The sequence below is a fragment of the Schistocerca serialis genome, chromosome 7 (assembly GCF_023864345.2).
Source record: "Schistocerca serialis cubense isolate TAMUIC-IGC-003099 chromosome 7, iqSchSeri2.2, whole genome shotgun sequence".
In the NCBI taxonomy this organism is placed as follows: domain Eukaryota; kingdom Metazoa; phylum Arthropoda; class Insecta; order Orthoptera; family Acrididae; genus Schistocerca; species Schistocerca serialis.
The window spans coordinates 570780421-570795844 of NC_064644.1; the positions used below are offsets into that span (position 1 = coordinate 570780421).

The 15424-nt window shown below is 42.1% G+C and overlaps 1 protein-coding gene across 1 annotated transcript in view; it reads right to left on the bottom strand.

Moving 5' to 3' along the window:
• LOC126413257 (myrosinase 1-like) overlaps positions 1 to 15424 on the bottom strand; it is a 109373-nt gene that overhangs the window by 51655 nt on the left and 42294 nt on the right. The window contains exon 4 of the mRNA XM_050083158.1: positions 3767 to 3901. Within this exon, the coding sequence (XP_049939115.1) occupies positions 3767 to 3901 (135 nt within the window). The remainder of the gene's footprint in view (positions 1 to 3766; positions 3902 to 15424) is intronic.

Below are 15424 nucleotides of genomic sequence, written 5' to 3' on the forward strand. Positions count from 1 at the left end.
CTAATGAGGAGGTATTGAATAGAATTGGGGAGAAGAGGAGTTTGTGGCACAACTTGACTAGAAGAAGGGATCGGTTGGTAGGACATGTTCTAAGGCCTCAAGGGATCACCAATTTAGTACTGGAGGGCAGCATGGAGGGTAAAAATCGTAGAGGGAGACCAAGAGATGTATACACTATTGAGAAGGATGTAGGCTGCAGTAGGTACTGGCAGATGAAGAAGCTTGCACAGGATAGAGTAGCATGGAGAGCTGCATGAAAACAGTCTCAGGACTGAAGACCACAACAACAAACAACAAGTACGATGTCAACGTTCCCGTGAGACTAACGCCCGAGAGGAAAGACGCGCAGTCGCGCAGTTCCCTCGACTGTGGGGCATCGTGCGGCCACATCAAGTACATCTAACCAGAAAATGATGGAGCTCGTTCGCAGTGGGGCGCGTGTCTCTCCAAGCGGCAGCAGAGGGAGGCAGAGGGAGGCGCACGAGTGGCGGCAACCTGTCCATTTTCAAGAACAGTTCTGGTTTTGCATACAGCAGCATCACGACAGACGTACTGATAGTGGAGGGGAGGCTCCGAGGAGAGCCGGCGTTCCCACAGCGTATTCGTGGTCGTCATACTGTGCGGGGTAGCACTGGTTACACAGGACGTTCACAGCTGGTTCGTAGTAACCTGGACAGCCGTCGTCAAATGTCTGACTTGCTGATGCCGCGGTTGGGCCGTATTTTCGAGGTCTCTGCAACGTTCTCTTTGGACAAGTTACTCGAAGACCGTATGTTGCACGCGCTGTCCTGACAAAGGGCATTCGACTGTTTCTCTAGGCAGCACGTTTTTCAGATCTCACGCCCAGTGGAAACATCTTATCATAGCAGTGAACACATTGTGTGTCGTGAGACGCTCACTCTGTCTTTAAAATAATTGAAAAGCCACGATCGCTTCAATATCGTTTACTAGATGACCGGTTTCAGCACTCTGAAGGTGCCATCATCTGATCTGTGAAGGTTTGAGACAGGGCTTACATGAATTAACTATATACACTAATGGCCATTAAAATTGCTGCACCAAGAAGAAATGCAGATGGACAAATATATTATATTAGTACTGTCATGTGATTACATTTTCACGCAATGTGGGTGCGTAGATTCTGAGAAACCAGTACCCAGAACAACCACCTCTGGCCGTAAAAACGGCCTTGATACGCCTGGGCATTCATGCAAACAGAGCTTGGATGGCGTGTACCGGTACAGCTGCCCATGCAGCTTCAACACGATACCACAGTTCATCAAGAGTAGTGACTGGCGTATTGTGACGAGCCAGTTGCTCGGCCACCATTGACCAGACGTTTTCAATTGGTGAGAGATCTGGAAAATGTGCTGACCAGGGCAGTAGTCGAAAATTTTTTTTTTTTCCAGAAAGGCCCGTACAGGACCTGCAACATGAGGTCGTGCATTTTTCTGCTGAAATGTAGGTTTTCGCAGGGATCGAAAGAAGGGTAGAGCCACGGGTCGTAACACATCTGAAATGTAACGTCCACTGTTCAAAGGGCCGTCAGTGCCAACAAGAGGTGACAGAGACGTGTAACCAATTGCACCATATACCATCACGCCGGGTGATACGCCAGTTTGGCGATGAGGAATACACGCTTCCAATGTGCGTTCACCGCGATGTCGTCAAACACCGATGCGAGCATCACGATGCTGTAAACAGAACCTGGATTCATCCGAAAAAATCCAGTTTTGCCATTCGTTCACCCAGGATCGTCGTTGAGTACACCATCGCAGGCGCTCCTGTCTGTGATGCAGCGTCAATGGTAACCGCAGCCATGACCTCGGAGCTGATAGTCCATGCTGCTGCAAACGTCGTCAAATTGTTTGTGCAGATGGTTGTTGTCTTGCAAACGCCTCCATCTGTTGACTCAGGCATCGAGACGTGGCTGCACTATCCGTTACAGCCATGTGGATAAGATGCCTGTCATCTCGACTGCTAGTGATACAAGGCCATTGGGATCCAGCACGGCTTTCCGCATTACCCTCCTGAACCCACCGATTCCATCCATTGGATCTCGACCAACGCGAGCAGCAATGTCGCGATATGATAAACCGCAATCGCGATAGGCGACAATCCGACCTTTACCAAAGTCGGAAACGTGATGGAACGCATTTCTCCTCCTTACACGAGGCATCACAACAACGTTTCACCAGGCAACGCCGTTCAACTGCTGTTTGTGTATGAGAAATCGGTTGTAAACTTTCCTCATGTCAGCACGTTGTAGGTGTCGCCACCGGCGCAAACCTTGTGTGGATGCTCTGTAAAGCTTATCATTTGCGTATCACGGTAGCTTCTTCCTGTTGGTTAAATTTCGCGTCTTTAGCGCGTCATCTTCGTGGTGTAGCAATTTTAATGGCCAGTAGTGTACATTACAATTATTACAGAACCACATACCTAAAACGTGGATTAACATTTATAAAACCATATGGCCATCATGGCACATGAGGCAGACCATCTGATAAAAATCATAGTCACAACTATAAAAAATAATAAAAAATAATTAAAAAAATAATGAAGGAACTGTTCTCATGGTCGTTCTTTCCATAAAATGTAAAATTCAAGTCACCAGATAAAACTACCACTGCTCGCCTTCCGGTGTTAGGCGAGCCGTCGTAGTTTTATCTGGTGACTTCAGTTTTATATTTAATGGAAAGAAGGACCATGGGAGCAGTTTTTTGTTACTATTTTATTATTTTTATTGGTTGTGCCTATGATTTTTATCATATGGTCTGCCTCGTGTGTCATTATGTCCATATGGTTTTATAAATGTCAATCCACGTTTCAGGTATGTGGTTCTGTTATAATTGTAATGTATATAGTTAACTCACGTAAGCCCTCCCTCAAACCTGTTATACCTTCACGGATCCGATGATGGCATCCTCAGAGTGCTGAAACCGGTCATGTAGTAAACGATATTGAAGCGATCGTGGCTTTTCAATTATTTTAAAAATCTTATCATAGGTTGCCAAGACACTGATACGCTAGCACTCGGTAGCCACTACGGTTGACGGACTCTGGTAAAAAAGTTGAGTCAGCATGAAAAGACGTGCCCTTATCTTTTGTCATCTGAGCTCAGTTCGTGTGGCTCTGGGTTAACACCTGTATGCAGTTCCGGTGCCGACTTGGAAGGAAAACAAAAGGATGATATTCGTTCCTTTGTGTTATGGTAGCAGCCGTGGCGAATGGACACATGCCGGAAGGGCGCTCGCAAGTTGTATCAGATTCTGCTCATTGTAGTGGTGAGCTGAAAAATAATTAATGTTGCTGACACTATTTCAACCATCACATAAAGCTTGAAGCTTGTATATGATGATGTTTGGTTTGTGGGGCGCTCAACTGCGCTGTCATCAGCGCCAGTGCAAGTCCCAATTTGTACACAGTCCCTTTTCTTTTCCCAATCCAGTCTTGTCACTCTCGCTAATGATGATGATGAAATGATGAGGACAACATAAACACCCAGTCCCCCGGCCAGGAATCAAACGTGGGACCACGTGATACAGAGACAGCAACGCTAGCCCCTAGACCAGAAGCTATTATTTGTTCAAGAGCAGTTGCACCATCCAGAATGCTGAAAATAAAGTAGAGACGACATGACGGATGTGGAAAGATTGCATGTTCAGATTTCGAGAGAGGGAGCAAGGAATTTTTGTTATTATATTGAAGAAACGGTAATATTTTCGTCGAAGGAGCAAGTGGAACAGCTCGCCTGGAGCCCACTCACCATGGGCTGGATGCCATTGGCCAGCAGTTCGTCGATGACGTCATTGTAGTGGTCGATGCCCGCCTGGTTGATGTTGTCGGTGTCCCCGGTGGGCAGGATGCGCGGCCAGCTCAGCGAGAAGCGGTACACGTTCGCCTGCAAACCACAACAAACTCTTATCACGAGTCTCTGTAGGCGTTTATCGCAGCGCAGTTATGTCAGCCGGTCCAGTGCCAGGTACAGCTGAAGCGGTGCGAGCACACAAAGGTACCTGCAAAGAGTGTCATCAGAATATTATGTCCTTAGAGTCCTGTCATCATTGTGTAACAGCCAGCGTCATTTAGTTACGTAGTGTTCATAACTGCACTCGATTCTTCTCCATGGAATTCTTTTCTGGGAATAAATACAGTAAACATGAACGCAGTTTTCAAACTACAGTAAAGGACCATGAGAATTATACTCAAAAATATTAGCTGATCTCTGTTCAAACACTGGGGATTTTAACCACAGCATTTCAGTATATTTACGGATCAGTTTTGCGCACGAACAATAACGCTGCTAACTTCTGCACAAAAAGCTCTGTCCATGGACATGAAACAAAATTTAGACTGAACGTACTTTCAAGAAAGAACAAACATAAATCTAGAGAGTTACTAGATAAATTGTGCATACGTTATTGGATTTTTTTCTTTATAAAATAGCGAAATAGTTTTTGCAATACTCTACTCGGACATCCAACGGTCAGCTTTCGATTAGTCGAGCAAACTCTTTGAATTATATGATTGTTGCACCGTTGAAGAATCTTTACCTCTTTCATGTTCTGATCGGGTCTCCAGCCGATGAGAAACTCTGGCAGTTGTCGGGGCCACGTGGCACCGTAAATCTGAAAGGACACTGTATGGTACTGCGCGTTCCACTGCCGGCGCGAGCCCGTTCGGAGGCTTGCAGTGTTTGAGATTTTGGGTGTGCTCTTTCAATTACTTTGCCATTAATAAGTACCGATTTGTAATTTTAGTCGTGTGATGTATAGATTTGCACGTTTGTTTCGGATCATTCCGCCTACAGAACTTGCAGTGCCTACTAGGGAATTAGTAAAAGAAGAAATTAAAAACATAGCAACACAAATTAAAAAAAGGGAACAAGAAAAGGGAAAAATAATTCTGACGAAACAAAAGAAAGACTGCAATCAGAAAACATCACAATAATAATATCTAAAAAAGGGTAATAATGTTATCCTCATGAACTCACCATAAAAATTAATTTTAAATTAACAACAGCCTCAGTTGCAATGTTTATCTAAATGGACAAATCGTAGTTCTTTTTATTCTGAAGAAGGTTGGGTTATCCCAACTGAAACCTAGGTAAATTTAGGTAAACATTGCAACTGAGGTTGTTGTTAATTTAAAATTAATATTTATACAGTTGCTGACAGGGCCGCGAAATGTTGAAAGTATGAAAATAATCATCAGAAAAAAACAACATAAAAATATTAAAACGGAACCCAGCTAATAGATTTCAAACACATGTAAAAAAACACACTCAAAAGCATAGAGCATACATTTACGGACCGCGAGAAACAGAGACTTGTACAAAAAATTACTCAAGCCTCCAAAATGCGGTACCAACCAAAGGTCCATATAGAAAATGATCCTGTCCCTCCGATAGTGAATTTCAGAGCAGATATCACATCCTTACTATCAAAACACACGCAGACACAGCTCACCCAATAATATAAACTAAAAATGATAGACCAATAAGAAATACTTCTCAGCTAGTACAACATGTAAGACACATTAAAATCCCTGGCATAGCAACACTGCTCTCTTTTGATGTAGAAAGTATGTACAATTGCACCCTGTTAACAAAACTATAAAACTAAGTGAAGAAAACCTGAAAACACACAACCAGCTATCTCATGAACACACAGATGAAACAATAAAGTTGATACAGTTAGTAACACAACAAAATTATTTTGAATCCAGTTAAGAATACTACATACAAGAAGAAGGTTCGCCCATGCGTTCACCTATTTCAGGAACATTAGCCAACATTTTTGTGAACCATATACAAAAATTAATATTTGAAAACATAATAACGAAGAAAAGCTACATCATCTATTGTTACAGGTACATGAATGACATAATATCCATGGAAGATGAATGTAGAAATAGAATACACCAACTACACAAAGACATAAATACTGTATGCGAAAACAAAGTTCACTGTAGAAGAAGTTCAAGAGAACTCACAAATTTTGCTACACATCACCATAAGAAAAGATAATAACAAGCACACATTTGACATATACGAAAAACCCACAACAAGTGACACCTTCTGAATGCAGTCTCATACCACCCACAGAATCAGAAACAGGCTGCAATCAGATACAAGTTAAACAGACTGAACAGGATCCTCATAACCATTTTTAATTACAAAAAGAGCTGGCTGTTATAAAACAAATAGCATTAAAAATGGACACAAAGGAACAATGGTAGACAAACTAAATATAAAAGCAAAGACAAAAATAATGAAGAAAACTAACCAAACCATACCAACAAATACAACTTACACTACCACAAAAAATGACATATTGTGGCCTGCCACAACAATTTCATAATAAAGTAGGTAACACATTCAAAAGACAAGGCATAAACATTGCTTACAAATCAAAAAACTCAGTGCTAAAACACATTCCAAAACTGAAATCAAAACGAAACAGTTACCAACAATCTGACATCTGTCACCTCAGTTCCAGGGATTGTGAAAAAATATATACACTCTAATGACTGGCAGGACATTCAACACAGGATATAAAGAACACATCAGAGTATTGAAACACATTAGCAGATCAATTTAAACAAGATTATCACAATCCAAGCAATATTGAAAAGGATATGAACATCATAAGAATCAGCAAAGACAGACACCACTCCTCCCCTTCAAAGAAAATAAAGAAAATTTCCACATACACAAAGCATTAACACAAAATAAACAGTTCTTAAATGATCAAATAAATATTGGGAACCAGACGCTATTTAATACAATAGAAAATACATGAAATAGGAAAAAGTGTTTCCCATCCATCACCCTCTCCCACCTAAACCCCCCCTCCCCCTCCCCCCACCAATTTCATTTCACTTCTTGCTTCTCACCGTCCCTCCCACTCTCTCCATCACACTACTATGCACTTATGTACACTCGTCTTTACTTCTCCCTACCCAATCTATTAATTAACACTCCATCCCTATTCCTTCATTACTCTTGTACAGTATATAAATACATAGAAACTTAAATAAATAGAATAACACACATACAAGTAACTAAAAAAAGTATAGGTCAAAGACAAACTAATGGTAGAGCTAAGTTGGCAACACTACTAAGGACAATGCACACTTCAAAGTATATAAATAATCAATAAACAGTGGTGTACGAAAAAGTGTGCTGTGTGAAACGTAAGTAAAGCACAGTTCTGCAAAACAACGGAAAATTAGGCTTGAAGCATGTGTATAATGAAGAAAGACACCAAAGACGTGCTAGTAGAAGGCATTTCCTGATGTAGACGAGAAATAAGGCAAGAATATCCCTAAGTAAAATCCAACAGATTGTTAACGAACTCGTTTTTGATCTTAAAAACAAATCAGGCTGTAAATATCTTTAACTACAAGCTGCTGATGATACTTTACCTCAATAAAACGAAACGCGTGTGGTGAAAAAATAAAAGAAAACACTCGTTTCCTTGTAGTTGTAATGATGGGACCAAAATACCCCCAGGAATTGCACTGATTCTTAATGTAACGTGGTATTCACGCGCGTGCATCACAACGGCTCAAGTCGTTTTTCGTAAGATGGAAGCTGATTTGCACAACGCATTCGGTTTTCAATCTTATCGTCGTCTTCTGTATTATGATTAGGTTGTCTTCTGTATTAATAGCTTCATGTCTTTGTTGAACACTTATGTAGAGAATATATATTTTGAAGCTTTCTGTCAGAACTTCAATTAATGTTATGTGTACTAAGAATCCATGTGATTTTTACTGTGTTGTCTCCACAGACGAAACAATATACTAGGGAAACGTTAAACTCCCAATTTTTTAAATTGAAAACTCTTAAAGCTTTTTAAATAAAACAAACGTTGTTAACATTCCACATGACAATGTGCAACGTAACTATATGTATGAGGAACAGCGTGCTGTTATTGAGTTTCGAATTCGAAAAGATCGTCAACAATTGGGGCACTCTCTCTTTCATAATGACAATGTGAGAACACACATAAGTGCTGCGACATCTGCAACAATCAGTCGCCTTTAGTTCACTGTGACTGATTCTCCATACAGTTCAGACTTGGTCCCATCGATTTTCTTCTGTTTCCAAAACATAAAGAAGACCTCTGACATACCGATGAAGCGGTTCAAGCCGAAGTGAGGTTGTGGCTCCGTCAACAAAATGAGACATTCTACAGTGACGGTATAACAAACCGCTCTCTTATTGCCAGAAATGTGTTTGTCGCCAGGGTGACTATGTTGAGAAACAAATACGTACTCATGAGTAATAAATATGGAGAACGTTAATAACGTCCGTTTTATATAAAAATTCACTTTTGAGCAGGCCCCAATAGTGACTGTATTCAGTGTTCCTGTCACTATGTTGCCCTTCCTAAGCTGTACACGCCGGTGCAGCACTGTCTTTTCGGCACCTGTTTCTGAAATATTGATGAGTCATTGTGTGAATAATCAAATACTTCAGTTGTACACTATTATTACAGTTCATTAATAGTAAATATACCGCTCTGCCCACGAGTAATTTACAAGTGAATGAAGGTAATTAATCACAGTCATATTTCTATTGGTTTAACGAAGTAATTCAGTGATAGATCTTTCCGACTCCAAGCTAAGTAATTATAGTCACGAGGAAGATCCTCATAGCATTAATTTTGCTATAAGCTGTGTGGTCACATGGCAGTTTCAGCCTTACAGGGGCTCAGCACTCATTTTCTTGGTACGAGCTTGGCGGCCGTGGGGTTCCTGAGTTGGGTACTGATGAACAACGGCAGTCCTCTGTTACCATAAGCTCCGGGTGTGGTTCAGCGACCACCGGGTGGCGCCGTGGTAGGACGATGTGTGTCAGAGGGATCAGAGATCTTGGCTCAACTGCCCGGGTCGCGAGAACGGTGGAACCTCTATAAAAAAAACCTCGCTTTCATGTTGTGCTGCATGATGATGGGACGCGTGGCTTTGAAGGAGGAACAGTCGCTAGTGCGCAACCTCTGAGGAGCCTGCCGCACCTCGGTTGTATAGGGCTTATTCAGGCAAGCAGGGCTCTGTGTGGGTGGACATTCTTCCCTAGCTGCTCGTAGGAACACCATGAAAACAAATGTTTGTACTCCGAGTGGTTCGGGTGGGCCATTTGGTAGTATTAACACCCAGAATCTGAAGAGGTCTCTTGTGGTTAGTCCACCTCAGTCATCTCAGACTTACAACGACGGTATTAAAATTGACATACACATCCTGTGATAGATAACATCTTTGTTGTCATGAAACGTGTCGGTGGTTATTTTGAAAAATTATCGCTATTCTATATCCATAAAGCTTTCGAGTGACTTGCAGGTCAACTCAAATGTATCAAGAGGCTTTGGAATGGTACTCTCCAGCTGGAGGCTGTGAAGGTTCCCCAAGTACATAAGCTGTTGAATACCAAGCTGCTTGGAGAAAATCCCACCAACAGTGAGCTGCACATTGGGTTAAATAGTGTTAAAAGTGTTTCCACATGTCGGGACATTATGGATATGGATATACAAGAACTGCAACAGGGTTAAAAAAGTGCAATAGTGACTGAAGTCCAGAACGTTATGAAAAGGTTTGATGGTGAACTTCAAAAGCCAGTCTCATTTATTCTGACATTCTGGAAATGGCTCTGAATGGATGGTACGAACGTCGAATTAAGCTCATCAACCATCACATAAATTACATTAGCAGTGTCAATAAGTGAAAGGTGTGTATTCCGATAAGTATAGACAATTTAGACTTGGAAATATTTAATGGTTCAAATGGCTCTGAGCACTATGGGACTCAACTTCTAAGGTCATTAGTCCCCTAGAACTTAGAACTAGTTAAACCTAACGAACCTAAGGACATCACACACATCCATGCCCGAGGCAGGATTCGAACCTGCGACCGTAGCGGTCGCTCGGCACCAGACTGTAGCGCCTAGAACCGCACGGCCACTCCGGCCGGCTCTGACATTTTGTCTGCCGAAATTTCCTGGGCATATTGCATCAGGCTTTCTCCGCCATAAGATTAGACTTTATATCCCAAATCCAGTGCGCTGCTTCAAGTGCCATTACTTCAGCCACAGCCAGGATACGTGTGGACAATGTGGTAGCACAACATACGATCAAGGATTCCAGTGCACTATCCCATCCAGCTGTGTTAACTGTTTGCAGGCCCATCCGATTTGGAGCAGGGACTGTCCTGCTTTCGCTGAACAAAAGGAGATTCTGGAAATTAAAGTCACGCGACGTGTCTCAGACTCTGTCACAAAGAAGGAATTGAAGGCCACGCAGCCACCAAGTTTTGTTAAGTCTTTTGCCTCAACGTTGAAGTAGCCTGCCCAGGATGTCAGTTTTAGTTCCCAGTCTTTGACAGTTGAGCAGGGCACATCTACCTGCACCGGTAAATGCAGCTGCCAGCCGGCGTTGCTGGTGCCACAGTCTTCCTATCGCATAAATGTTGAAAGTTGCCGAATATAAAGTGGGTCTAGACAGCAAACCGTCACCGTAGATATCAGAAGAGATCTGGCAGTGTGTTTCTGGTACATCGACCTTGCCACCGTTCCCAAACTCCAAGCTGGAGATGAAAACTGAATGGCCAAAGTGATTTGCTCCAAACTCATTGGACTTTTCGACCTTATTGCTCTCTGGTTGATCTCACAATGACTATACCATTCTCAATATTGACGTCAACGTTTGCCAGAGGGAACCACAGAGTCCCTCAAGTGACCTGCTTCCGCTGCAGTCTTGCCACCATAACAGAACGAGAAGGCGAGGGATAAAGAATCTCACCGATCAACAGTCTTCCATCCTGCAGTAGAACTTGAGTGGCTTCGGGACACATGTGGAAGAACTACGTCTGTTAACTGAGGATAGACCGATTTGTCTCTGTCTTAAAGATACATATTTCAAATTTATACATATTTCAAATTTCTGACGCTCAAGAGATACGTGGCTACATTCTTCAAAAGAAGAACGACATCAGTGGAGACAGACCTAAAGAAGGAGTGGCAATTTTCGTCAACAACGCCTACCTGTCCTCCCTTCTCTCCCTCACAACCAGGCTGCAAGCAGTCGCTGTATCGATACATGTGTGTCGTCAGTCGATAAAATATTCTCTGTGCACGCCGCCACATCAGGTGTTACGAAGAAGCTCTCTATGACCTCCTTACTCATTTTCCCCTCCACTTTATCCTGTGTGACGATTTTAATGCACAAAATGTGCTTTGGGGCTCTGCAACCACCTGGCCCAGGGGTAGAGCGACTGAGAGCCTTCTGTTGTCCTTGTATGCACGTTTGCTGAATATTGGGCGGAATACACACTTCAGCACTGGTTCATGGTCGTTCACTGCCACAGATCTCTCGGTATACTGCCCAGCTCTCACAAACACCGCCCAATGGGAAATGACTGATGATTTGCACTCAAGTGACCACTTCCCAGTCTGAATTTACCAGTCAGACAGAATAGTGCCCAGAAGACATCTGCCATGATGGATGTTTCGTAGGGCAGACTCAACGCTTTACAGCCAACTCGCCATTTTTGAACACCCTGACAGTTCCAGGAATGGGTGGATCATGTTACCCATGTGACCCACCACGACACTGAAGCATCTACCGCCTTCAAATTTTGTAGGCGTCTCTTCCTGAGTAACTTTTTGAACCGTCTGACTACAACTGAATGAAACACAATTTTCATGCCATACGCGTTTCGCCTTTATTCTGTGCAAGCCATCTTTAGTGGCCTGGAATATGTCATTATTTTTACTATTTAGTTTACATTTTGGGCAATGTACCTATAGGTTATAAACAGTTCTGGTGGTTGCTTTTTGCTATTATGTAGTAATATTTGGAACTGTACTTACAGGTTGCGTGGACGATTTTCTACATATTACGCTTCTGTTCCATTTTTGGTGCCGTTCCTTTTCTTATAAATGCCACTTGCGGTTTTTTCTCACATTTCACAGCGCTAGGAACTGAACACTTGTTTTGATACAATGCTTTGGTTTGTGTTGCCGACTGTCGGATGTTATTGCTAAAGATTGAATGTTATTGCCAACTTTCGAGTGTAACATTTGAAGTATCTGTGATCTGTTTGTGTATACATTGTGTGTGTGTGTGTTTTGGTGTGATCAAGTGTGAAAATCTATATACCGCTGTGAACAGTATTCTTAAGATGTCAACTGTAATTACCACAGCGAGACACTCTAACACAACAATGGCTGTAAAGTTTACCGTACCGAGAAGATACGCGTCACGAAATTAACGTTATACTATGTTCATTATCAATATCGCCATTAACAACGGCCATTTGAAAACCACTGCTGGATAAAGGATTCCCCTAGGCTTTTCCAGGCACTACGGTCTTGCGCGTTATCATTAACTTTTTGCTCTTCTTTTGATTTATGTTCCTGTTTATCTAGTGATTGCCTTCAACTACAGCAGATGTAAAGACTAACACTCCGCTCTGTGTCTTGACTGTTAATTTATACGATTTTCACTTTTACTTTGGTTATACATTTTTTATTTTACTGTAATTAATTTTCAAGCTTATTTTCAAGCTTGTTCTATTAAGCGTGATTTTTGACGTTTCCCCGGCGTACTGAACTTTCGATGCGGTTTCGGGATTGCAGCCGGATCATGTTGGCTTCTTGCAACAATATTTCGGCTGGCAAACGTCCAGCTATCTTCAGGAGAGTGTTCTATTAAGATTTTTCTTTCCTTGCTGAAGTTCATCTGAACTAGAGGTCTACAGCACAATCCATCAGCAAAAGGAAAGTGGTTCAAATATGTTCCATCAACACGTATCCCTTCTTAGTTTCCTGAGTCTAAGGATCTGAAAACTTCCTCCATGATTGCTGAGAACGGCTTTGATCACATGAAATCTTCTAACCTGACGCCACTTAAAATTCTATTTTCCGGTAACTTGATGAAGGCCTGTTGGAAGCTACAACATTCTTGTATAAATTCATCAGTGTATCAGAAGAGGTTCGATCATCGCCTTGTTTATGAAAGGCGTGGGTACAGATTTTTTGAAATTGAGTCAAATATTTTCTAGAAATCTACCATTCGCAGGTAATTTGATAATCTGTAGTCTCCGTTTCGTCCTGGACTTTCATTCATCTCTTTGCAACTGGGCCACGTCTACCGCATGCTTGGCCGGCCATGGTGGCCGAGCGGTTCTAGGCGCTACAGTCTGGAACCGCACGACCGCTACGGTCGCAGGTTCGAATCCTGCCTCGGGCATGGATGTGTGTGATGTCCTTAGGTTAGTTAGGTTTAAGTAGTTCTATGTCTAGGGGACTGATGACCTCAGCTGTTAAGTCCCATAGTGCTCCGAGCCTAACGCATGCTTGATCATCTAAAATCGATTATCTCTCTTAGCAGTTGGTAGCAGGTGGTAGAGGACGCTGATGGATTTACAGTTTGTTATCTCTTGCCCTTCTCCAGTTAAGTGAAAGAGAACAACTGCAGCATTGTTTAGTCCACTGACATACTGTGAATAATTTGGCATGTGCCTCTAGTACTTCGTTTCCTTCTGCTTGAGCCATTTCTATTGTAATATCATCTGTAGGTGTCCCTCGTTTCTTCATTAACATGCGAGCAAGAATGCAGGTTATGTTAACGCAGGTAACCTCAATGTCGTGACGGTGATCACGTAGACGGGTCTGATGGTCAGAAGGAACAGGATTGTGAGGACACATATGGGCAGCTGACTTTTGGAAATTGATGTTTGGAGCTTGAAATGGAGAAAGGTACTTATCTCCATGTCAGTAATATTTGGTTACTAGTTCAGAGATAAAGCGTCAGTGTCCGTGGCGCTCAACCCGTGGTCGGCTTCTGGCCTGACTGCTGGTGGAATGCGGTCTTTCACTAGCCGCGGCACTAGGAGGGGGAGGGGGAGGGGGAGGGTGGCAAGCCCAGCTGCCCCGGGGGCGCCTCTTGTCACCGGTAAAGATGCCCGATATTCGGTTTGATAGCGGACTGGATGGAGCTGCAGCCGTCTTGCAAGGACTAAAATCTCTCTTCTATGCGGGACTGAGGGGCTGCCAAGCCTCGAGTTCAGCGTCCTACCCGCCACACATTAACTAGGAGGACTATGCGTAAAGGTAACCAGAGCTTGCATTAATTTTCCTTGCATGTGACTCGATAAAATTCCGAAATGGATGCTTCACGTTGACTCACAGTTTCTGCTTTTGAATCTCTCACGAAGAACTGATACACACTATCGCAGTCGTTTGCTCACGTAAACTATTGTTGTCTTACATTTATGTTACTTGTAATGAACACTGCAAGATCAAAACAGATACCACGAAAGTGCGGTAACACAATAACCCTCACTAAGTATTTAATGTGCCTTATGAGTGAGACACTTACGTCGGATGAAAACGGAACTGCGGCGAAACCTAACAGATAAACTTCAACACGTCAAAATGGAAACAAATGTTTCTTGACAGTTATTAACAAAAACTGTAAACGACCATCACTGACCTTACATAAAACGTAATAAATGTACTGCGGAGGTTGAGACTACATTATTAGAAATAATCCATGTTGGTCAATCAATAAATGAAACAGTATATATTAAGTTCTTAGCCGTGGGTATTAATAAGACCTTGAACTGGAAGCTACATGTTCCAGATTAAAATAAATGTCTAAGGTTGGTGACTTGTTTGTTAGGAATAATATTAGATTTCTTATATCAAAATGTCGACGATCGCTTTTCAGCAACAAAGATAACATTAATAATACAGATACTAGAAGGAGAAATGACTTACGTTCTCCTTCACCCAGCTATAGCGCGGCATAGTAAGGAGTCCACTTACTTACTCACGTGAATTTCTTGGAAAACAAAGTGGAAACATATTTTTGACTACTCTTTCTACTCTATAGGAGAGTGATGGAACGTGTATCGTTATAGTATATATATATATTATTATTATTATGTGCGATTGGACCCATACGGATCACGCAAAGCTTTTCCGATACAATTTTTTAATTCTCCAAACTTCTCTCATTCTTTCACCATGAATTCTCTTTCTTTCCTCTGTCCATTTTGTCCGCTGTCTCTTGCAAACTTCATTCTCGGGTTGTACTTTCCTACAATTGATTTTTTTCCTGTATACATTTCTGTTTATAACTTCTGAAGAATTTATTTGTGCATTTGCTAGATCTGTTTTGGTTTCTTGTATCCAGGGTATGGTTTTCAATTTTTCAATGTATATTAAAATTTTGTGGGAGAGTCTGGGTGTTGGGAGTCTGTGGATATGACCGTAAAATTTTAGTATTCTTTTCCGGATGTATGCGGCGAGGTTAGATAATTTTTCTGTAGTTTTCCGAGACTGTAACCTGTATCCATCTTCCGTTCTTTTTGGGCCAAGAATCTTTCCGATAATTTTGCGTTCCTCTTTCAGGAT